Source organism: Osmia lignaria, chromosome 16, assembly GCF_051020975.1.
Source record: "Osmia lignaria lignaria isolate PbOS001 chromosome 16, iyOsmLign1, whole genome shotgun sequence".
Classification (NCBI taxonomy): Eukaryota; Metazoa; Arthropoda; class Insecta; order Hymenoptera; family Megachilidae; genus Osmia; species Osmia lignaria.
The window spans coordinates 8,422,630-8,444,562 of NC_135047.1; the positions used below are offsets into that span (position 1 = coordinate 8,422,630).

General features: G+C 33.9%; 5 protein-coding genes across 14 annotated transcripts; 3 read left to right on the forward strand and 2 right to left on the reverse strand.

Moving 5' to 3' along the window:
• The first annotated feature begins 42 nt into the window (after positions 1–42).
• Positions 43–1,312, forward strand: LOC117601053 (TIMELESS-interacting protein). Its single transcript, XM_034317314.2, has one exon. The coding sequence runs from the start codon at positions 277–279 to the stop codon at positions 1,204–1,206; it is 930 nt and encodes a 309-aa protein (XP_034173205.1). The 5' UTR covers positions 43–276; the 3' UTR covers positions 1,207–1,312.
• LOC117601056 (U6 snRNA-associated Sm-like protein LSm6) lies at positions 1,075–1,974 on the reverse strand. Its single transcript, XM_034317318.2, has 3 exons — positions 1,832–1,974; positions 1,645–1,735; positions 1,075–1,575 (listed from the first exon to the last, which is right to left on the reverse strand). Exons 2-3 carry the CDS (start codon positions 1,733–1,735, stop codon positions 1,427–1,429), a joined length of 240 nt encoding a protein of 79 aa, XP_034173209.1. The 5' UTR covers positions 1,832–1,974; the 3' UTR covers positions 1,075–1,426.
• A 386-nt stretch (positions 1,975–2,360) lies between these two features.
• On the forward strand, positions 2,361–6,470 carry LOC117601052 (lysophosphatidylserine lipase ABHD12). 8 transcript variants are annotated; one of them, XM_034317311.2, is made up of 12 exons: positions 2,688–2,842; positions 3,006–3,183; positions 3,265–3,545; positions 3,970–4,224; positions 4,474–4,592; positions 4,670–4,775; positions 4,849–5,048; positions 5,124–5,259; positions 5,347–5,464; positions 5,549–5,710; positions 5,781–5,908; positions 5,980–6,470. In XM_034317311.2, exons 4-12 carry the CDS (start codon positions 4,163–4,165, stop codon positions 6,011–6,013), a joined length of 1,065 nt encoding a protein of 354 aa, XP_034173202.1. In that variant the 5' UTR covers positions 2,688–2,842; positions 3,006–3,183; positions 3,265–3,545; positions 3,970–4,162; the 3' UTR covers positions 6,014–6,470. The 8 variants fall into 8 exon arrangements, with proteins under 8 accessions (XP_034173198.1, XP_034173199.1, XP_034173202.1 ...); XM_034317307.2 differs by lacking the exons at positions 2,688–2,842; positions 3,970–4,224 and adding an exon at positions 2,361–2,611 and having other exon boundaries at positions 5,980–6,469; XM_034317308.2 differs by lacking the exon at positions 3,970–4,224 and having other exon boundaries at positions 2,686–2,805; positions 5,980–6,469.
• A 4,293-nt stretch (positions 6,471–10,763) lies between these two features.
• On the forward strand, positions 10,764–11,441 carry ox (ubiquinol-cytochrome C reductase complex subunit oxen). The gene is made up of 2 exons (XM_034317165.2): positions 10,764–11,100; positions 11,300–11,441. The coding sequence occupies exons 1-2, from the start codon at positions 10,966–10,968 to the stop codon at positions 11,336–11,338; spliced, it is 174 nt and encodes a 57-aa protein (XP_034173056.1). The 5' UTR covers positions 10,764–10,965; the 3' UTR covers positions 11,339–11,441.
• Positions 11,442–11,509: 68 nt separating this feature from the next.
• Positions 11,510–21,918, reverse strand: Fancm (FA complementation group M). Of its 3 annotated transcripts, none has more exons than XM_034317120.2 (15): positions 15,905–16,895; positions 15,119–15,818; positions 14,794–14,981; positions 14,509–14,691; positions 14,209–14,422; positions 13,919–14,136; positions 13,669–13,854; positions 13,451–13,601; positions 13,187–13,381; positions 12,962–13,029; positions 12,711–12,893; positions 12,200–12,625; positions 11,929–12,123; positions 11,732–11,870; positions 11,510–11,651 (listed from the first exon to the last, which is right to left on the reverse strand). In XM_034317120.2, the coding sequence occupies exons 2-15, from the start codon at positions 15,138–15,140 to the stop codon at positions 11,524–11,526; spliced, it is 2,496 nt and encodes an 831-aa protein (XP_034173011.2). In that variant the 5' UTR covers positions 15,141–15,818; positions 15,905–16,895; the 3' UTR covers positions 11,510–11,523. The 3 variants fall into 3 exon arrangements, with proteins under 3 accessions (XP_034173011.2, XP_076549084.1, XP_034173001.2); XM_076692969.1 differs by lacking the exons at positions 11,510–11,651; positions 11,732–11,870; positions 11,929–12,123; ... (8 more) ...; positions 14,509–14,691; positions 14,794–14,981 and adding exons at positions 17,249–18,846; positions 18,908–19,148; positions 19,221–19,375; ... (7 more) ...; positions 21,068–21,235; positions 21,327–21,918 and having other exon boundaries at positions 15,138–15,818; positions 15,905–16,515; positions 16,587–17,173; XM_034317110.2 differs by lacking the exons at positions 11,510–11,651; positions 11,732–11,870; positions 11,929–12,123; ... (8 more) ...; positions 14,509–14,691; positions 14,794–14,981 and adding exons at positions 17,249–18,846; positions 18,908–19,148; positions 19,221–19,375; ... (7 more) ...; positions 21,068–21,235; positions 21,327–21,918 and having other exon boundaries at positions 15,138–15,818; positions 15,905–17,173.
• Positions 21,919–21,933: the final 15 nt, after the last annotated feature.

Consider the following 21,933-nt stretch of genomic DNA (forward strand, 5'->3'; position numbering starts at 1 on the left):
AAGAAGGAAATACTAGTTGTGATTCTCAAAATGACAACGAGTTTTAAATAAGATATAAAATGTTATAAAACTTAACCTATCTACTGTTTACGGTCAGGAACACCGTTACAGTTATACAATTGCTAACGCACAAATACTGCCGAAAGGAAAGAAGCTAGGTTTAAGAAATTGTATTCATACACTTATATTCTCAATAGTCTTTGAAAAATTTTACTGTTCAATAAATAATTACCGTTTTGCATATATCAAAGGAAGTTGAAATACAACTTGTTGAATATGTCAACTTTGTCAAACGATATAGAAGATGAACATGATGTAGTAGGTGAGTATAAAAACAGAGACTCAGATGAAGATCAGTTTAATACCAGCAAGAATGAAGATATTGGCTCAGATAATGAAGAAAATACTGCCAGAAGAATTGATCCAACATCTACAAAACGTAGTGTTGTAAGAAATCCTATACCTAAATTAAACACAGAACGTCTAAAAGGTCCTAAAGGACTACATACTATTGAAAAATATTTTGAAGGCTTTAAATTTTATGGAAAGGGATATGAGAAAGTAGATTTAGATAGAATCATAAAAAGGATGGAACACTGGGGACATAGACTATTCCCTAAGTTGAATTTTGATGATTTTCTTGAGAAATTAGAGAAATTGGGTACTAAAAAAGATCTTCAGGTGTTCATTAAAAAATATAGACTAGATATGATTAGTGCAGATGATACGATTAGTCCGGATAATATAGACATAGAGGAAGACAAAGATCAAGATGAACCTATTGATGAATTTGATTTATTAATTGCTGAACAAATAGAGAAACAAAAACAAGCTATGTCTAATGCATCTATTAATAATGAGAATACATTCAATGAATTATTATTACAGTCTAATGTCACCATAACTTCAAAGCCTACAAATACAACTTCTGCTTCACCACAACTAAATAAGACAACTTCTGTTTCACCACAACTAAGCGATGAAGTTAAAGAACGTATAGAAAGAAATAGACAGCTAGCTGTTCAAAGAAGGCTTGCAAGACTTAAAGAAATTGAGGAAGCTAAGAGAAAGAAATTGGAAGATACTGAAAACACACAACCAAAAAATAATTTATCTAACACAGAAATACCCAATGCTACTAAAAATTTAGAGAACAAAGAATGTAAGAGTAATTCACAAGTAAAAAGTGAAGATCATGAATCTTAAAAAAAACATTATTATTATCTGATTTATAGTATGGTTATAAAAATTTTATAAGTATTAATATAGAGTTTAGAAGACAACATGTTTAATAAATGATTTACTATGTAAAGAGCTTAACCATTTTGTTTCCACTTGAAAAAGCATGGTTCATAAAAAAGAAATGTCCTTAGAATGATTTTTATTTTAAAAGTAAGTAAAACTTCATACAAATTATGTATTTATTTTAAGTTCTACGTTTTTGTGTACTAATATATAATACATTATTGCCGCGTATAAAAGCATCACCATATTTATCTTTTAATTGACCATTTACATATTCTTCTGTTTGTTCAAGTGCTATATTCATGTAGCCATCAAGACAAGCTAAAACACCTGTAAAATAATGATTGATTAATTAATAAAATGTTTGTTTATTTCATTAAAATTCGTGAAAGATCTTACCTCGGTAATCTACACCACTATTTAGCTTTACAACAACAGGACGTCCATGAATTTGTTGAATAAATTGAGTTAATGCTTCTTTACGATTCATCTGCAAATTGTAGACATTTATCACATTTGTGAAATGACTTTATAAAAAAGAGGTTAGGATTAATAATTCTTTTTTCTCAAAGTAGTTAAACTTTACCTTAAAAGAGCTTATTTCTTCTACAGTATTTTATATATTTTATTTGTAAACTTTGAAGCACTATATACTTTTGAATTATATGGTTGTATCTTCTCAAAAGCAATAATTAACGGGCAGTTATGCCATCCTCTACTATTGGTAGATTTTGGTTAATTTTAACCCCCTGTGGCTCGGGGGGCTTAGAATACGGCCACGGTATCCCCTGCCTGTCGTAAGAGGCGACTAAAAGGGGGATGTAAAGGAACGAGTAAGATGAGTGGACTTAAAAGTACAGAAAGAGTGTGAGATTTAAAAGTACGAACAAGAATGAGTGGAATTAAAAGTACAGAAGCATATAGCATAAATAATGTAATTGAAAATGGCGCGATAATGCGCATGGCCGATAACTTTTCGTTGGGCAAAAAGGGACAGATCCAAGTCTCTAGATTACACCACCCTCAATAGAGGGAAACTTATGAAGTGAAGGGAAGTTAATTTTAGTAACTTGTTAATTATATGGATGCATTATAAATATGCCTATTCATAAAAAAATGCAGAATCTATTGGAAATATTAATAAAAAGACATTGTTAATGTATAGGCAGTTCCATACATTTTATTAATTCTATTTATTATTAGAAAGTGCAACCAATCAAATTGCACATACAATTCCTGAACCCAAACCATGTAGTAATTACTACAGTAAAATAATATTTTACACTTTTTATAGATATTTTTGAACCTTTTTGCAAATATTGGATATTAATAAAATGTAAAACAGAGATTTATATATATTACGAATGTATGTATTAAACATTATATCCATTATTTACTACTCTTTCATTACTTTACTTTACTTTACTCAAATTAAAAAAAAAAAATTGTTCTACACTTTTATTTGAGAGTGTTTCTTTATTACTAAATAAGAAAATATAATAAAATATAGAATTTGATTAGTATTTTCAAAGATTTGCCATCCTGGAGAGAAAGTTGAAAGTAATTCATTTATTTGATTTGTAATTTCGACTGAAGGGTAATTATATAAATCAGCGTCTCTGTTCTCCGTTGACGGAGATTTTGTTTTCAGATTAAATTTTATTAATTTTTAATTATTATGTTATATTGGTTACCAAAGAAACGCTTTAAAAAAAGGTACTAGGTATTTATTTGTCTAATTCTTTATGTTTTTGTTCTAGATCTGCACTTACACTTATTCTACGATCCTTAACAGACAAATATTAACATTTTGATGCATCAGCCTAATCAATAATTAAGTTTAAATTATGTTGGATACAATAACCAGGTGTAATTATTACCACTATGTTAAGGGTCTTAATTTATAGTCACAATATACCTTTTATGCAATTACAAATGGTTAAAAAAATATAATAAATGTATAAAAAATACAACGATGATGATTTAATATTTGTTTATAATTTATCACTGTTGATATAGGTTGGTTCTCTTATCAGTATGAGAAAATAACTTATTTCATTATGAAATGTAATTTATGTGAGTGGAAATAATTACACTTTTGTAAATACAATAAATAATATTAAATCTGACCACCTATGCATAATAATAGCTTGCAAGGATTTTGTACAAGTAAATTACATTAAAAGGAAAAATTTAAAGGTGTCCTAGGTTTGGTAGCTACTAACAAATATGCAATCAACTTTTCTACTATCAACAATATTGCCCGTTTCCACCATTCTTGATAACTGGTATTTAGGAATGTAAGTTGCTGTGTTTAATGTCTATTTTGTAAATTTTCTTATGTATGAAATAAGATCATGATTTTTATCAAGCTCCTTAAAAAAAGTATAGAATGTAGTAATGCAATAGTACTTTTGAATTTCTTTGCATCGAGGTAAAGGGATATCTCTCAATTAAAATATTTTAACAAAATAGTTTTTGGTGTTAAACAAGTAAATGAACTGTTTATATATTAAATGAACTATCTAATGATTGGTAGAAATGGCTAATAAATAAAATATTAATAACAAAGTATAGAGGATTTATTGAAAGTATCATACTTTGTATAAAGTGCATGTATATATTTTTATATTTTCAATATTTTAAATTATTGTTTTTTTTTATTTTATGAACTGATTGTTTATAACTATGTTTTTCTAAGCTATTAACTTTTTTTTATTATAGTATGCACCATGTTACAAAAGAATTAAAATACTGGAAATCATATAAAAATACATTGTAAAATAACAGGTCAATTTTTGAAATTTTTCATTAAATATATGGAACAAAGAAAATAGGATTCTCTGTACAAAGTTTAATTTATGTACTTTTGAATTAAATTTTATATGTGCAGTTTTCAAAATATATGCATTAAATAATGTGCAATAACCATCATTTAAATTGTAAATGTATACATCAAACTACTATAAGATTAATAAGGTATAAATTTATAACTATTACCATATTTTTATACTTTATTAATGGCTATAAAAATTCATTGTATGTTTATATTGGTAATAATCATTATGTATATGCTACTTTCTATATATGAATATGCATTCTGATAATAAACAAGAAACAAAAAGGTAGATTACATACCTTTATTTTTTCAATTGTTTTCTATAGCTACAATTAAATATTATTGTTTGTATGTGATGTAAAGTTTTGAATGAATAAACTTGATTACAGACACTTAATTTGGGTAATGGCAGTAACAATAATTATATACTTTGTAATATTTGGACTACTGCCTGTTATATTTCATTATTCTTGCACTATACAAAGAAAGATACTATTTTCAAATTTTGGTAAGTAAATAAATTTTATATGTTTGTTAAAATTCTTTCATTTTTTTTCTTACATATAATTAATTTCATATTTTCAGTACAATGGCCACTTAATGTAGATTTTTCAAATCCAGAGTCAGTTGGAATGAAAGGAACAAGAAATTTTTATTTAACAACAGATCAACAAGTAAAAATAGGATTGTGGTTGGTAATTAACTTGTATAAATAATAATGTTATATGCGTTGCTTATTTACAACGAGTAAAATATATTTTTAGGCAGGTGCTACCTCAATCTTTATTAAATAATACCAATATTACAGCAGATGATGATTATGAAGATATTTTAAGGAATGCTAAGCAACCAGTTTTTCTTTATATGCATGGTAATAGTGGTAATAGAGCAAGTAGTCATCGCCTCGAACTTTATAAATTATTTCAGTCTTTAGATTATCATGTTATAGCCTTTGATTATAGAGGTAAGTGTTGAGAATTTTGATGTTAAAAAATTAAAGCTGTGTAAATAATTGTAAATATATTTTTTGTAAATGTAGGCTATGGTGATAGCGAAGAAGCAGAGCTCTCTGAATCAGGTGTAGTTACTGATAGCAAATATATCCTTGAATGGTTGCTGAAATTAGTGAATAATACAGCTCCTGTCTTTGTATGGGGACATTCTTTAGGCACTGGGTATGAAGTTATTTGCTTAATAATACTAGTACTTAAAAAAAGATCAATTCAAAAATCTTAACAAGCTTCATTGATCATGATTTACAGGGTCTCTACTCATGTACTAGCATTATTAGCAATAGAAAATATCCAGCCTGCAGGGTTATTTTTAGAATCGCCATTTAATAATATTGCAGATGAATTAAGTGAACACCCTCTGTCACAGGTATTTTAGATTACAAAAACCATTTAATAATACTATGATACTAACTATGTTTCGAAATGTGTTTAAAAACTTTATTTTTTGCAGGTGTTTAAACATTTACCGTGGTTTCATTGGGTAATAGTTGAACCATTTTATAACAATTATCTTCGATTTGAATCAGACAAACATATAGAAAAGATTCAATGTCCTATTATGATATTACATGCAGAAGATGATGGTATTGTACCATTTTCGTTAGGTGAAAAGGTATATTAATTTTAGTTACAGTTTCACAAAATGTATATAATGTTAATAGATCTTATATTTATTTTATTAGTTATTTAAATCAGCTATAAATTATCACGGTAACAGTACAAATCGTATTCAATTTATACGAATAGATGCATCATATGGTTTCGGCCACAAATACATATGTCGTTACAAGGAATTACCTAATATAATTAAGTAAGTATTAGTTATACTGAAATATATTACAATGCTGGCAAAACTTAGTAATATGTTAATGGTTCTTCCAGAACATTTATAAGCGTACCACATGAGAAGTACTAGTTAAATTGTTTAGTAAAAGTGTACTTTTATGATCAGATGAGGTACTTTTTGTGGTAGGTATTAGTATTTGAATAATATGACGTAAAACGATAGTACTCCATTGTACTATTATGTTTTGTTTAAATTCAGTCATTTTTATTGTTTCAATTTTATAATATACATAATTTTTTAAATAAACAATTAACTTAATTTAATTAGGTTTATAATACATTTATATAGGATGCATATTGCATATGTAGCAATAACAATTATTTTAGTTGAACAATGAAAAAAGAAAGAATTGTATGTATTATACATAAGGAAACGTGGTATATTATTAAAGTTACTCCTGTGATAGTTATTTCAATGCCACCATCAGTATTTACATATTATTTTATATGTATCAACGAATTTGTAACAAATTTACAAATCAATGAATACTCAACCATGTTATTATTTTAAGTATTACGATATGCAAATTATAAACGTATAAGTTTTACGTATATACATTTATCTTCGAACAATTTGAATTATTATATGTATCAGTATACTGTACGTCTTTACACAAATAAAATAATAAAAAAAATAACGAAACAAAAGTGACATTTCTTATTATAATATTACGAAATTTATATTCCTTTTAGTTCCCTTGTACGCATGCGCGAGAACACGGGCGCTACCTATCGGAAATCGTCGCAAACTAAACGACAATTTACCGACTTTCGGATGGTAACATTTGTGATAGATGAGGCAGCTATTCTCTCTTCGGGGTCCCAGACACCCCGAATGCCATAATATCGGTATACAGTCAACGGCGCTTCGGGGTCCCAGATACCCCAAGATGATATGAGGTCGGTATGCAGAGAGCGCCACGATGCAGTGGGGTCCCTGACACCCCCAATACCAGAATGTGGGTACGCAAAAAGTGACACATACTGGTGATACGGGGTCCTTGACACCCCGGATGCCATAATGTCGGAATGTAAACAGTGTCAGTGGTACTCCGGGGTCCCGGATACCCCGAATGCCATAATATCGGTATGTAAATAGCGTTGCTCGTGCTTCGGGGTCCAAGACATCCCAGCAACGAATCAGGTCGTATCCATCACTATCTTGAACAAATGTTGCAGGATTTGTTCGTTTCTCGTTCTTATATTTCGCTAGATTCGGTTAAACCCATCACTATTTCGAACAAGTGAGTTACACGATTTGTTCGTTTTCCGTTCTTATATTTCGCTAGATTCGGTCAAACCCATCACTATTCCGAACAAGTGAGTTACACGATTTGTTCGTTTTCCGTTCTTATATTTCGCTAGATCCGGTTAAACCCATCACTACACCGAACAAGAGAGTTTCAGGATTTGTTCGTTTTCCGTTCTTATATTTCGCTAGATCCGCTCAAACCCATCACTATTCCGAACAAGTAAGTTTCACGATTTGTTCGTTTTCCGTTCTTATATTTCGCTAGATCCGCTCAAACCCATCACTATTCCGAACAAGTAAGTTTCACGATTTGTTCGTTTTCCGTTCTTATATTTCGCTAGATCCGCTCAAACCCATCACTATTCCGAACAAGTAAGTTTCACGATTTGTTCGTTTTTCGTTCTTATATTTCGCTAGTTGCTTCGGGGTCCTTGACACCCCAGATACCAGAATGTCGGTATGCGGATGCATCGGACCTTCGGGGTCCTTAGAACCCCGCGACAATATAATTTAGATATGCAGACTCGTCGGTGCCTGGGGTCTTTAGAACCCCGCGACAATATAATTTAGGTATAAGGAATCGTCGGTGCATGGGGTCCTTAGAACCCCAGGTGGTATCATATAGGTATGCAGAGATACTGGCTGGTGTTTAGGGTTCCTTAAGACCCCAATATTATATCAGGGCGGTACGTGGAGATAGTGACTGGTGCTTCGGGGTCCTTAGAACCCCGGATGGTATAATATAGGTATGTAGAGATACTGGCTGGTGGTGAGGGGTTCCTTAAGACCCCAATATTATATCAGGGCGGTACGTGGAGATAGTGACTGGTGCTTCGGGGTCCTTAGAACCCCGGATGGTATAATATGGGTATGTAGAGATACTGGCTGGTGTTTGGGGTTCCTTAAGACCCCAATATGACATCAGGGCGGTACGTAGAGATAGTGACTGGTGCTTCGGGGTCCTTAGCACCCCGGATGATATAATATTGGTACGCAGAAATACTCAACGGTGTTTCGGGATCCTTAAGACCCCAATATGACATCAGGTCGGTACGTAGTCGGCGTCATTGGCTTGGGGGGATAAAATCAGGGCCGTATGAAGAGTGCACAACCAGTTTAATTTCTGTCCAGAGTATATTTAATTTACTTCATTATAGGCCAAGGCCATCTCTGTATCCCTTATAATCCTGAACCATTACATCTCTCGAACCCTTACATCCCTATATTCTTTTCATCCCTACATTCTTTTCATCCCTACATTCATTTCATCCCTACATTCGTTTCATCTCTACATAACTTACACCGCTTCATCACTTACATCCCTTCATTCATTTCATCCCTACATTCCTTACACCGCTTCATCCCTTACATCCCTTCATTCATTTCATCCCTACATTCACGTCATCCCTACATTCGTTTCATCCCTACATTCCTTTCATCCCTACATTCCTTTCATCCCTACATTCTTTTTATCCCTACATTCCTTTCATCCCTACATTCTTTTCATCCCTATATTCCTTTCATCCCCATATTTCTTACATCCCTTCATTCATTCCATCCCTACATTCATTTCATCCCTACATTCTCTTCATCCCTACATTCCTTTCATCCCTACATTCCTTTCATCCCCACATTCTTTTTATCCCTACATTCCTTTCATCCCTACATTCCTTTCATCTCTACATTCTTTTCATCCCTATATTCCTTTCATCCCCATATTTCTTACATCCCTTCATTCATTCCATCCCTACATTCATTTCATCCCTACATTCTTTTCATTCCTACATTCTCTTCATCCCTACATTCCTTTCATTCCTACATCCCTTTCATTCCTACATTCCCTACACTTCTGTATCACTTATAATAAATATATTACAAAGACTGCTTCGAGTAAAGGTAAGTAAAGGTAAGTTAGTTTTTCGTCAAAATTTTTCGAAAATTTAGTTCCCTTTATCGCCGCCAGAGGGCGCTGATTCGGCATCGAAATTTTAGTTCAAATTTTTGCCGCAAGGGGGCGCTATTTTTCCCAAGGTTTTCGAGAAAATCTCGAAAATACAGCGCCCCCTAGCGGCAAAAATGTGAACTAAAATTTCGATGTCGAATCAGCGCCATCTGGTTTTGGAAAAAGGAACTAAAGCATGCTCAATTTTTGGCCCTCTGGCGGCAAAAATGTGAACTAAAATTTCGATGTCGAATCAGCGCCATCTGGTTTTGGAAAAAGGAACTAAAGCATGCTCAATTTTTGGCCCTCTGGCGGCAAAAATGTGAACTAAAATTTCAATGTCGAATCAGCGCCATCTGGTTTTGGAAAAAGGAACTAAAGCATGATCAATTTTTGGCCCTCTGGCGGCAACAATGTGAACTAAAATCTCGACGTCGAATCAGCGCCATCTGGTTTTGGAAAAAGGAACTAAATTTTGCATAAAAATGTTGCGAATGTGTTAAGAATGCAGGGATGTTAGGGATACAGAGACATAAAGGATGTAGAGATGTAGGGAATGTAGGGATGAAAAGAATGTAGGAATGTAAGGGATGAAGAGATGTGAGGAATGTAGGGATGAAAAGAGTGTAGGAATATAAGGGATGAAGAGATGTAAGGAATGTAGGTATGAAAGGAATGTGTGGATGAAAAGAATGAAGAGATGTAAGGAATGTAGGTATGAAAGGAATGTATGGATGAAAAGGATGTAGGAATATAAGGGATGAAGAGATGTAAGGAATGTAGGGATGAAAGGAATGTATGGATGGAAAGAATGTAGGGATGAAAAGAATGTAGGGGTGAAAGAATGTAGGGATGAAAAGAATGTGGGCATGAAAAGAATGTAGGAATATAAGGGATGAAGAGATGTAAGGAATGTAAGGATGAAAAGAATGCATGGATGTAAGGAATGTAGGTGTGAAAGGAATGTATGGATGAAAAGAATGTAGGAATATAAGGGATGAAGAGATGTAAGGAATGTAGGGATGAAAGGAATGTATGGATGGAAAGAATGTAGGGGTGAAAGAATGTAGAGATGAAAAGAACGTGGGCATGAAAAGAATGTAGGTATATAAGGGATGAAGGATGTAAGGAATGTAAGGATGAAAAGAATGCATGGATGTAAGGAATGTAGGGATGTAAGGAATGTAGGTATGAAAGGAATGTATGGATGAAAAGAATGTAGGAATTAAAGGAATGCATTGATGTAAGGGATGCAGAGATGTACGGAATGCAGGGATCCAGAGATGGAAACGATGCAGGAATGTGTGAGAAGCTGTGATGTAAGAGAAGCTGGGATGTAAAGAATAAATAAATATAAGGGAGTAATAAAATCAACACGTTCAGTCTTCTAATGCGTTTATTCAATAAGTTAGAAAAATAAATACGGTACACTAAATGAGCGCAGAAAATAAAATAAAGGTTGTGTGTGTTTGAAAGGTAGATCCACAATCCTCGGCGGTCGCTACTAGACTGTGACACAGTATAGGAACTATCCTATATAATTATTTTGACAACCGACTTTCGAATTGACGGTTTTATTGCAGACCTAACATCACTTGGGATCACTGGGATGCCAGATCTGTCTTTTTAAAAACAATAGCATGTTTCATCCTTTTTCATCTGTAATCATTGCTATTACATCACTTAAGGCTTATGCGCATGCGAATGGGACTATTTTTGTCCTATTTCTGGCAAAAGTGATTCAAGCATTCTGTTGAAAAGAAAGATTATAGTAGTTAAAATTAGATACATAATTTTGTTTGAGATTACAGTAACTTAAGTTAGAACAATGGCCAGTGCTATATACAACCTTCTGTTCAAACGAACTTCGACAGTCGTTGTAGTTATATTAGCAAGTAGTTTCGTATTTGAGCGATCGGTTAATGTATTTTCGGATAAAATGTTTGAGAGCATTAATAAGGGGGTATGTATAAATATAAGAACTATTGTAAGATATTCTAATAACGATTTTCGTAATAAGTTCAATTCCATGTATGTAATCAGTTATGAAAAGGCATTGAATTAACTTATTCTTTACTGCTTAAGAAAGTAAAACGAACTAACTTTTTGAAACAAAGGGATAAACATTGTAAGCATAACAATGCCAATATGTTTTGTTTCAGAAACTTTGGAAAGATATAAAAGACAACTATGGAGCATAGGTAGTACAATGTTAATTGTGCTATGTTAGATGTTCATGTACATATATAACGATGTATCAAATACTTGTATTATGTTTCTTTCATTACACAAATAAAAAGTAATTTATTACACATAATAATTATTTATTTACTGGTGACCCCCATGACATTCAACGTGTTAAGATCTATGGTCATTAAAATGCTTGTTATAGTGGTTCGATGAAATGACCAAAAAATAGCGTTGTATTTGTGATGGAATCGATGATGAGGAAGAGGAAAGGTCTATCCATCTTAACGTCGTTACTCCACGATGAAAGCAGCTGATATCCAACTTCTGTTAAATTAGATTATCATTAAAAATACAGCAATATATTCAATCTGTTTTTAAAAAGAGAAAAGTTTCATTAAAGTTACCAGTATCAGCTGCCGCTAACGTTCCTTCTTCGTCTAGTTCTATTTTAATCTTCTGTAGGATATCTGTCACACGTACCGAACCGTTGGAAACTATGTTAGTTAAATTTGCATCAAATCTGAATACACTTTCAATCCCCAGCTAAAAAAAAACTATGTTGATAACTTTGAAAAATAGGTTTCTTCATAGCGAAACTTACGTGTTGTAAGGTGGACATTAAATTAAGATTGTTCTCAATCTTAAATTTTGGAAGATATATAGTGACGTCTCTTTCCCTTAAGTTTGCTAGCATCGCAGATATAGGAATGGTAGCTAAATCTTTGGACAATATTCGAAGATGTGGGTCTTTTTCTCTTTCATTTGGCATGATCGTTAACATCGACGTTTTACCATCCTGAAAAATTACACCTAACGTTATATAGATATAGAAAACATGTCTCACATAATTGTACTTGGCTTGTTTATCGTACCGAGTACGGAATTTCTAAAATATGCGCTTCAATGGAGGATATGTACGCATATCGATACGTGGACTTATGCTGCATGAAATGCGTTTTTCTGCATTCCCCATTAGGGATATAAAAACATTGCAATCCCGTTTTCATTGGATCGAACGCTTTCAACCAGCATCCTTTGAAATAGATAATAGAAGTCAGTATCATACGGGTGTCAGGTTGTATGTTGTTAACCAAGGGTGAAGAAACTACGCTGCGCGTTGCTTGACGGACCCAGTCATTAATAAGACGCGCAGTCTTTTGAGAATCTATAAAATTTATATTTTGAACGTCTCCTCTGTAGTGTGATTGCAAAATATTTTTATAACTGTCCAGTACATGTAAGTTTTCATCTATCCACAATCGGGTAGCTAGATCAATTTCTGTGCCATTTTCTTTTCTCTAAAAATAAAATGTATTTCGTGTTTGTGAGTTAAAGTGAATCCACGCAAATGTTGGGATTACTATATAGTAAATGCATTTTTACCTTTAGGGATGCGTAGGTACGTTGGGTGATTTCTCTTATACGCGATTCCTCATTAGGTAATCTTAATTCCGAAAGAATCTCTTGTCTCGTTTTACCATTCGCTCCTTCCATTAGCATCGTTAGAACCGCTTTAACACTCGCTGGTGATGATACTAGATTTTCATCGTGTTCCTTACTGAGAACCTATGGTAGAAATAAGAATAGAGCTTCTCAATTAATGAGATACAAGATATATTTTTATATTCTTTTACCTGTGAGAAGTATGCATTGAAGAGATTATTCCTATCTTCGGCATTAAAGCCCATCTGCAAGATCGAGTCTAGAAACACCTTTGTGTTAATATGATGCTGAGACTTTCTTTAAATAAAGTTGCGGAGAAAGAAACTACATAATCGTTAACAATTTGTTAACAATATTGGGAAGAAATGACAGTAGAGAATTATGATAGTGAAATTTATTTGGAAGAAGAGATTAACCTGTGTTCACTACTGGTGTGCCAAATTTAGATAGAATAGTTTGATTCGAACTGCCAGTACTGCCGCTCGTAATTAAAGGATTCATTATCTTGCCCATGTAAGTGATGGTTCCTGTAGATTCGTCTTCTATATAAAATAAGAAGGGGCGATTCGCATGGAACGTTTCTTCCCCGATTTTATTCCCAAGTTCGATTTCTAGATTAATAAATCAAGTTCAGAGGAATAGAAATAGGTACCTAAAAGATAGTTGGATAACAGATTTACCGGTGGCAACGTAAGCCGTCGTTCCATTCTCGTTCACTTCTATTCCAGCCTTTTGCAATATATTCGAGACTTTCAGGTGTTTGGAAGTTCTTTTAGTGCGGGCTATACCAGTTAATGTAGCTGTGTCGTCAAAGATATTGCGAATACCAAGCTAGAAGCGGAACAGAAAATTTAGGATATTGAAAAGAACATTGTGGTTTAATAGCAAAAGCGAATACCTGACGAAGCACGGATTCCAAATGACTGGAAAATTCAAATTTAAATTTCGGGATGGACACATCAACAGGCAGATCCTGCATCAACCACACGTGTCGCGCCAGGATAAAAGGATTAACATCGGCGACAAGTTGCTCGATACCATTCTGAGTACGAGGTAGTAAAAGGTACATGGCGAATTTGTGTCCCTAAAAAAGGCATCAATAATATAAGATAACGGAACAGTCAAGGACGAGATAGATTTAGACGTACGTCATACGGAATCCGTAAAATCTTTGCGTCTAACTCGGGAGACTCGGAGAAGTAGAATCTGCCGAATGCGCGCATAAATGGCACGTCTACCGATTCGTTGCCATTTTTATAGAATTTCCCAACTCGTGTGTTCTCCGGAGGGAAGTATCTGCGTCGCCATGAGCCTTTGAAATAGAGTGCGTTCACTATCAGCATCAGCGACTCCTTTACGCTGCTCTCTAGAAAATTTAATTGTATATTGCAAACAAGAATTATGAGTAAAGATAAATAAAGATTATTTTCATTCGTACCATTTTCTATAATCTTCTCGATGTTACCCTCTGTAACATTGCTGACCCATCTGTTTATCTCCCGAACGAGAGGTTGCGAGTCCGACATATTCGCGACAATCACATCGGTGTTGTAAAAGGTTTTCACGATAGCCTCGTATCGTTGTCTAATCAAAATATTCGAATCCGTGTAAATTCGTGTCCCAATATTCAAACTGTATGATGGAGAGGTAGCCTGCAAGAGAATTAGGAAATTAATTAGTAGAGAAAGATAATTATCCTAAATACTAATGGTTGCCTTTCATAAATGTACGTATGTACCTGTAGGGAACGTAAAATAGTGGAGAACTTGTCCCGGGTAGCCGTTCGGGTAGCAGGTAACTGCATCCCTGCGGCTAGTTCATGAGCAGTGTTGTCTTGAGCTCCTTCGTACAAAAGTACCAATGCAATCTTCAACGATATCGGCGATAGAAGAAGATTTTCATCGTACCTTTTACTCATTACCTAAGAGGGGTACCGCAAACGGAACAATAGCAAATATAGTCAGAATAAATTATGTTCACTGATAAAGTCTCTGTTCTATAATTAGAATTTCATGATCTTTACTCTGAACAATGTCCAATCGAATACGTTGAAACGTTCTCCTTGATAGGGTACAAAGTCATCCTCGTCCTCGTCGTGGTTCACGGACCCCTCAAAATCGGCGACCTTCGTCCTGTTCGCGTCAACAGCTCGCTTGGATTCGCAGCATCCGATCGCAAGCGTCGCGATGCACAGGACCACCGCCACGTAGCCTGAAAGAAATACAGGAGTTGCTGAAGAAGATTCTTTAAGTTTCTTTCAAATTCAAAGAGACGCCGCTGCGTCGCGTTTGCCGCGCATGGATCTCTCGATCATTAACAATGCGTTAAGATAGAAAGAAATTTCTCACCCAACGTTTGGACGTGCTTCATAATCGCGTGACGATGTATGTTGATTCGATCGTAATTAGAGATAACTGTTACAGCAAGTAGTAATTAAAACTGCGACGCTCACGTCCTCGCTTGATTATACTCGCTCGAACCGAACGGACGACTCCTCGGAATTTAACAGAGCCACGAAGCGGTTCGCTGGGACTCTGATCTCATCTAGTATCGCAATTTGATGTTCGTCGAACGAAGAACCGGTCGGATCGGCTCGGGTCAGGTTGGTCGGTTAGCCCATCCGCGGACCATCGCATAATGGAAATGGAAGAGAAGCGAGTCATAAAAGATAAAGAGGGGCTACAGGTATTGCCCAGGAAAGGAGCGAATCGATGGATCGTGATTCACCAGCTTCCGGAATCAACCAGCCGCGGGAACAAGTCAAACGCGCGGTTCTAATACGTTCAGAACAGATTTATTTTATCGCTATAACGTTACTTAAATTATTATACATAATTGTCAAGGAAGAAATGAAACAAGAATAAAATTGAATTATCTCATACTCGAAGAGTCGTTCAATTTCTCCCCCTCTTTTTCTTTCCTATTTTCCTGTCTCTCGCGCTGCATCGCCGCATAATTGTCGAGAGCCCTTGAAATTAAAATGGTAGCTACGTTCACGACCTCGTCGTTTAAAAGGCCCTGGGATAATTCCGCTACCTGCTCCTTCACCTGCAAAATGAAATAGCTCGTTAGTAAGTATACGTAACAATCCCTCTCTTCCTTCTTTCCTGATGTAAAAACAAGTTGAGCGTTACCTGATGATTATTGGTAAATCCAAAGCCAATGAAACTAATGGTGCAAATAGGTGTAAAGGTACAAACGACGGTGGTAAATGCTCCGCCTAATATAATTGCAAATAGAAAATGCAATAAGTAAGCTCCAGCACGAATTCCATATAGGAGAATTTCATCGGAGAATGGAAGCAAACTGGTCCCTATTTCGGTAATCCAAGCAGAGTCTGTGTTCTGTTGCGGTACAACAGCGGGAACGAGGTACCCCTCGTACCCCGTCTGAATCGCGTATCCGTTGTTTCCATATTCTGGATACGTTGGATAATGATAGCGATTAACCGGATAAATTTGTTGCTGACCTCCGATTCCAAGCGTTGCGAATGTTCGCTGATTCGTTTCATCGTTTTTCTCGTTCTGCTCGTCGTTAGTTTGATCTTTAATCGGTACAACTGCAGCCCCGCACAAATAAATCGTCAAACACATCATTAAACTGCGATACATTTTTCCTTGCAAATAGAATCGACTGACGAAAATCACGCGGTTAAATTTTTCGAAAGACTGCGAGCTAAACACCTACAACCCCTGGCTTTATATACCTCAACGAAACAAAGGTCGTGGAGAGGGTGAACCACCACCTGCAGCAAAAGGTAAAGGGCCTAACGATGCACCCATGGTCAGCGAGAATTTCGCTTTCTAATTCGCATACCTGAGACCTTAAGCATTACGCTTATTGTTCTTGTTCTTCTTGGAAATATAGTTAGGTAGCAAAACCATAAGTCTGTGACTTCAAAATCTATAGCGACGCGATTCAACAAAACGGAACATTTTTTATTCGTTTCCCGAATAATTTTTACTAAATTCTATTCTTCATATACACGTCTCATAAAAGCAAAAAAGATATAATCTATGTAAGTAAATTCTGTCGATACGTTTACGATTCGCGTGGCTGTAGGTACAGTGAAATCTTGTTATATTGGAGAAGACAGGGTTATTATAATATTCCTGCAGCAACGTAACAAAACCCTACTGTACCGACACCTTCGACGTGTCCATTATCTGTTTTCGCAAATTTTCAATCTCGTCTTCACTGCTACTGTTACTACTGTTACGATAATTTTTTCGTTTACTTCTTCTTTCAGTCTTACAGTCTAATGCTTCGTTCTTTGAGCGTTTCCGTTTCCCTTTCCGCTTTCGCCCCTCGAGTTCTCGTTCCGCTCTCTCCAATTCGCATAGTTCTTTCACTAAAGTGATATCTTGATGTTCGTTCTCGTCTCCTTCCACGCAAAAGGAATCCTGAAATTCAACAGAAACGTTACGTACAATTAACTTCTATAATTTCTAACACGATTGGTATAACATCATATTTACGTTTAAATAAGTGTCATCTTGTTCGGGCGCTTGCGAATATATTTCTATGCTCGTATCAACCGTACGTGGTTCTTTAAAAACGAAACCCTGCCGTGCTTTCATCGGGCTTTTGACACTTTTCAAATAGTGAATGTGCATGTCAGTTGTGTCATGTACGTTTTGGGTGTAGCTTACAAAATCATCGAGATCTGTGTCCATTTCAGAACTTTCATCCGAAGAGACTTCGTTTGAAGATACCTTTGCTTCATCCTCTATAAATTCATGTATCTTTCTTCTTTTGCGATTACCATGAATACGTTTCTGACAGCTTTTCTCTTCTTTGCTTCTTCGTTCACGCGATGAGTCCTCAACCTTCGAGTGATTGAAGAAGAAACTGCTTTCTTTTTCTTCTTCTCTTTTAGTTGAATCGTTTAAATTGCATTTAATAAATTGTTTTGAGCTCGAATTCCAATTTTTTCTTACGTTCGATAATTTTTTTGCTATACTTGAACCAGAGGTACTCCCTCTTGAAACATTGGAAGGTTTGTCAGCCGAGATCCATTCCTCACTGTCCCAGTCCAATGTCTTAACAGGTTGTTTAGATTTTTTGTTTGTTCCTTTGGACAAATTGAATTTTGTAGAACTGCGTACAGGTTCCATGGGAATTTCAAAATCATCATCCCATTGATCTAGATCTGTCCAGTCATTGAAAACAGTTTTGTTATTAGACTCATTATTTTCAGACAAATTATCTGCTTCTTTGATTGTTTCTTCAATGTTGTCGATTTCTCTCAAAAAATCTTCATCCTGGAACATATCATCTTCTGATTCATCGATTACTTTCGCATTGCTTGAGTTTGTATTTAATTTTGCTATCTCTTCGATCGCTTGCGTTATACTAAGAATCTGTTCATTTTTGGATTTATTAGAATTTGATATAGAATTATCCTCGACTATTCGTTTATCGTTCTTATTTTGAGATTGTTCAGCTTGTATATTTTCAACGTGAATATTACTTTCACATTCATCAGATATTTCGTTCAGTATATCTTCAAATATTCCAGGCTCTAAATCTTCGTTATTAATTATGTCGCTTTCCTTTGATTCACTGCTATTATCAAGCAGGTCTTCAAATTTCGACTTTTCAATGATACGTTCATTTTCTTTTTGCTTCGGCTCATTATCAAATACAGGTTCATCATTACACAAGTTGCTCTTACTTTTACTCCTGTTTTTATTCTTGTGTAAATTACTATTTAGTGGAACAACATCCTCTAAACTAATTAAGCAATCTAGAATTTTAATATTGGGTACTGTAAACTTAAACAAGTTTTTAATCCGGGGAAACTTAGGTATGTAAATTTTATTAATTTTACATTCTTCCTCTGTATCCGTTTCTTTTTCAGAGGTTCTCAAAGCACACGTTGTAAGAAAATCAACTGCATCGTTGTCACAGGACAAAATTTTTACGTCGGATGGTTTTATTATATTTTTATTCTGATTCGTATCACAAGCAGGTGTATTAACATTGCTTTCTGAATGTTCTTTATATTTCTTAGTTGTAAAGAATTTCGTCATGGTAAATTTATTGTCATCCTTTTGTGATTTCGTATCAGAATCTAAAACATATACATAACATGTAAAATGGATGATTGCATTAAACTTTCATCATTTTATTACCTAGAACTGTAATCTTCTTTAGCTTATTTTGACGCTTATTGTTCTCCTTATCTGCTTTTTTTTTCTTGCCTTTTGTAACTGGAGTTTTTGGTTGCACGTTAATATGCATTTTTAAACATTCTGGCTTAAAAATATCAGGTATCATTCGTGGACTGCTTTGATAAAGCGAAGAGAAAATATTGCTTGTGTTTAATATCCTGTTATTTAAGGAAACTCTTCTAGCCATTGTAGATTTTAATGTCTATGATATTGAACGGATTATCAAAATTTTATACATGTTTTAGATACTTATGGTTATTAAGCTTTTAATTACCTCGTGTTCTTTCCCATCAGTGACCAGAATAATTATGTGACCATCGCGTTTTCTACCGGTTCTCCCCATTCTTTGTACCAGTCGCGTTGGAGAATGTTGAGACACATCGAAACATACAATTAAGTCTACTTCTCCAACATCCAACCCTTCCTCTCCTGTATTCAATAAGATAACATTCTCATTAATTCATTATAATTCCTGTTTGCAACTTGGCAACAAACTTGTTAGTACATATTACATATTTTGTACCTATACTTGTAGATATAAGAACATTAACGTGATTACTTCTAAAATGTTCTAATGCTTTTATCTGCTGCTTTTGTTTCTGTCCAGCTTGACCAACAAACATTTGCGGTTTTATTAATGGTTGACACTGAAGCAGCAACACGTAAATTTCGTTCACGATATCTCTGTACTGAATAAAGAAAAATCATGTTATACCTTAAATTTATATTGCATACATTCGATAAGTACAAACCTCAACAAAAACGATGGCTCTTGTATCAATCTCTTTTTCCTGACTGCTTGTAAAATGATGCGACAGTAATTCTTTTAACTTTTCGAACTTCGTATGTCCGAATACAAGATCTTGTGATATCTAAAATTTGTGAATTACATATAAAGACAAACACAACTCTCTGCGTTTAATATGTACACGAATTTATACAAACATTTGCTGCGTTGCTTTCATTAATAGTTTTTACATCCGGAAACGGGCCAAGATATTGTTTTATGTCTTCAACCAACTCCAACAATTGAGTCTCTTCATTCATCCAAAACTTATCAGAATGATCTGTCGATAAAAATATATAAAAAAGTACTTAAGATAAAAAAAGACCATGTATCAATTGTATTCGTAAAACATAAGTTACGTACTCTGATAAAATTTACAAAATGCTCGGAGACCATCTCTGATCATAAGTTCGTAAGCATGATACATCGTCATTAATATATTTAGTGTTTTTATAATTTGTCCATAATTTCCTGATTTATTAGTTTTATTTTGAAAGTCCTTTAATAAATGATATATCTAGATAACCAAGAAAAGAAAAGACAATCTTAATTTTATAAGTTGGAAGTACGAACAATGAAACATATGAAAGTTTAATTTACCCTTCCTTTAGAAATATTTGCTGTATCTCCCTTAAGAACATTATACTGCAGTAAAACTTTAACATGACGATCCATAACGAAAATATATCTCTCTTTGTATTTTGTTAGTTCATTGTTAAGTGGTACTAAAATTATATCGACTTTTCTTTCATTGATATACGGTATAATATCTGGGGAAGTTTCGTCTCGCAACTCCACATGAGCGATAAGCAAGTTTTGCAACACCTACAGAAAATATTATTTATTTACTCCTGCAAATTGTAGTATAGTTATAAAAGATATCGGTAATGATTTTATATAATTTAATATAAATAAATTATACCTCATGAACATTATCAATTTTGTTGCCTGGTGTTGCAGAAAGGGCTAATACTCTAAAGTTTTTATTTTTCTGACTTAGTAGTTGAATGCACTAAGAATAGAAAACATACAATTATTTAACATGTGGATTTTGTTGCAATTTTTCTTATAATGTTTTTATATGAAATAACTACCTCACAATACGAATGTTTTCCTAAAGCTTTGTGAGCTTCATCTATAACTACACATTTTATTAAATCAGCAGGTACAATATTTTTATGTAGATCATTGTAAAAGACTTGAGGAGTAGCGAATATTACTCTCTTTTTCAACCAAGCTATTTCTCTCTGTTTCTGATTGATTGCTCCTGTAACAGAATATATTAATAGTAAATGAAATAAAAGAAAGAGTTTAAAATATATACATCAATCTACCTGTAAGTTCAACAGACTCTATAGATGATATACCCATTATATTGTGACAAGCAAAAATTTGTTGAGCAACTAAAGGTTTAGTAGGTGCTAAGAACACAACTCTTCCACGTGGATACCATCTCCAAAAATTATACATCATAACTGCTGCAATAAATGTTTTTCCCAAACCTGATAAGAATTAAAAACAAAATATTATAAATCTTAATAAATTCATTGCTTTCTATTGTTCTTATTATATGGTAAATGCAATTATCCTTACCAGTGGGTAAACAGACTAAAGTGTTTTTGTATAAACAGGCTTGAACTATATTGAACTGATAATCTCTCACGGGATAGTTTTCCGGATAAATCCATGTTTTTCCAGCTGATAAATCAAACCCTTTTGTTTCTGCATCAGATGAAACTTGGGTATTTTGTGTTGGTTCCATTTGAAAAACTCAAATGTCACATAAATTTAATGATTTGACACATTTTAATAAAACGACAAAATATTATTAACATAGTTTGCATTTGTAAATAAATAGTCGTTTATCTCATTAACCAATTCAACGTTTAAGCACTTCTGATATTTACATCAATAATTCCAAATAAAAGTATTATAAATTTAACAACATCATAATCAAAATCTTCGTTAGGAGGCACATATGGTTATAAAAAATTAAATACATAAATATTATGCTTCATTCAAATTTGAACATAACCTTCCATTCTTAAAAAATCATTCATTTTTCCCCTAGGGAATCAGCAACATTTTTACCAACTGACGAAAACAGGGTTTCCCCGATTCATTCGTGAGCGCGAAAATTTTGATGTCCGTTACAAAAGGAACATTGTTTGTACATATCATTAGTTACATATATTAACAT

What these genes read in the sequence shown, in the direction of transcription:
- LOC117601053 (XM_034317314.2), top strand. Translation starts at nt 277, where the DNA reads ATGTCAACTTTGTCAAACGATATAGAAGATGAACATGATGTAGTAGGT.
- LOC117601056 (XM_034317318.2), bottom strand. Translation starts at nt 1,735, where the DNA reads ATGAATCGTAAAGAAGCATTAACTCAATTTATTCAACAAATTCATGGA. An exon ending in TAGTGGTGTAGATTACCGAG is followed by an intron (nt 1,576 to 1,644) that starts GTAAGATCTTTC and finishes ATTATTTTACAG; the next exon opens with GTGTTTTAGCTTGTCTTGAT.
- LOC117601052 (XM_034317307.2), top strand. Translation starts at nt 3,475, where the DNA reads ATGCAATCAACTTTTCTACTATCAACAATATTGCCCGTTTCCACCATT. An exon ending in CAAGTAAAAATAGGATTGTG is followed by an intron (nt 4,776 to 4,848) that starts GTTGGTAATTAA and finishes ATATATTTTTAG; the next exon opens with GCAGGTGCTACCTCAATCTT. An exon ending in GAATTACCTAATATAATTAA is followed by an intron (nt 5,909 to 5,979) that starts GTAAGTATTAGT and finishes TGGTTCTTCCAG; the next exon opens with AACATTTATAAGCGTACCAC.
- ox (XM_034317165.2), top strand. Translation starts at nt 10,966, where the DNA reads ATGGCCAGTGCTATATACAACCTTCTGTTCAAACGAACTTCGACAGTC. An exon ending in TTGAGAGCATTAATAAGGGG is followed by an intron (nt 11,101 to 11,299) that starts GTATGTATAAAT and finishes GTTTTGTTTCAG; the next exon opens with AAACTTTGGAAAGATATAAA.
- Fancm (XM_076692969.1), bottom strand. Translation starts at nt 21,495, where the DNA reads ATGGAACCAACACAAAATACCCAAGTTTCATCTGATGCAGAAACAAAA. An exon ending in AGAGTCTGTTGAACTTACAG is followed by an intron (nt 21,001 to 21,067) that starts GTAGATTGATGT and finishes ATTCTGTTACAG; the next exon opens with GAGCAATCAATCAGAAACAG. An exon ending in TCTTATATCTACAAGTATAG is followed by an intron (nt 19,376 to 19,469) that starts GTACAAAATATG and finishes TATTGAATACAG; the next exon opens with GAGAGGAAGGGTTGGATGTT.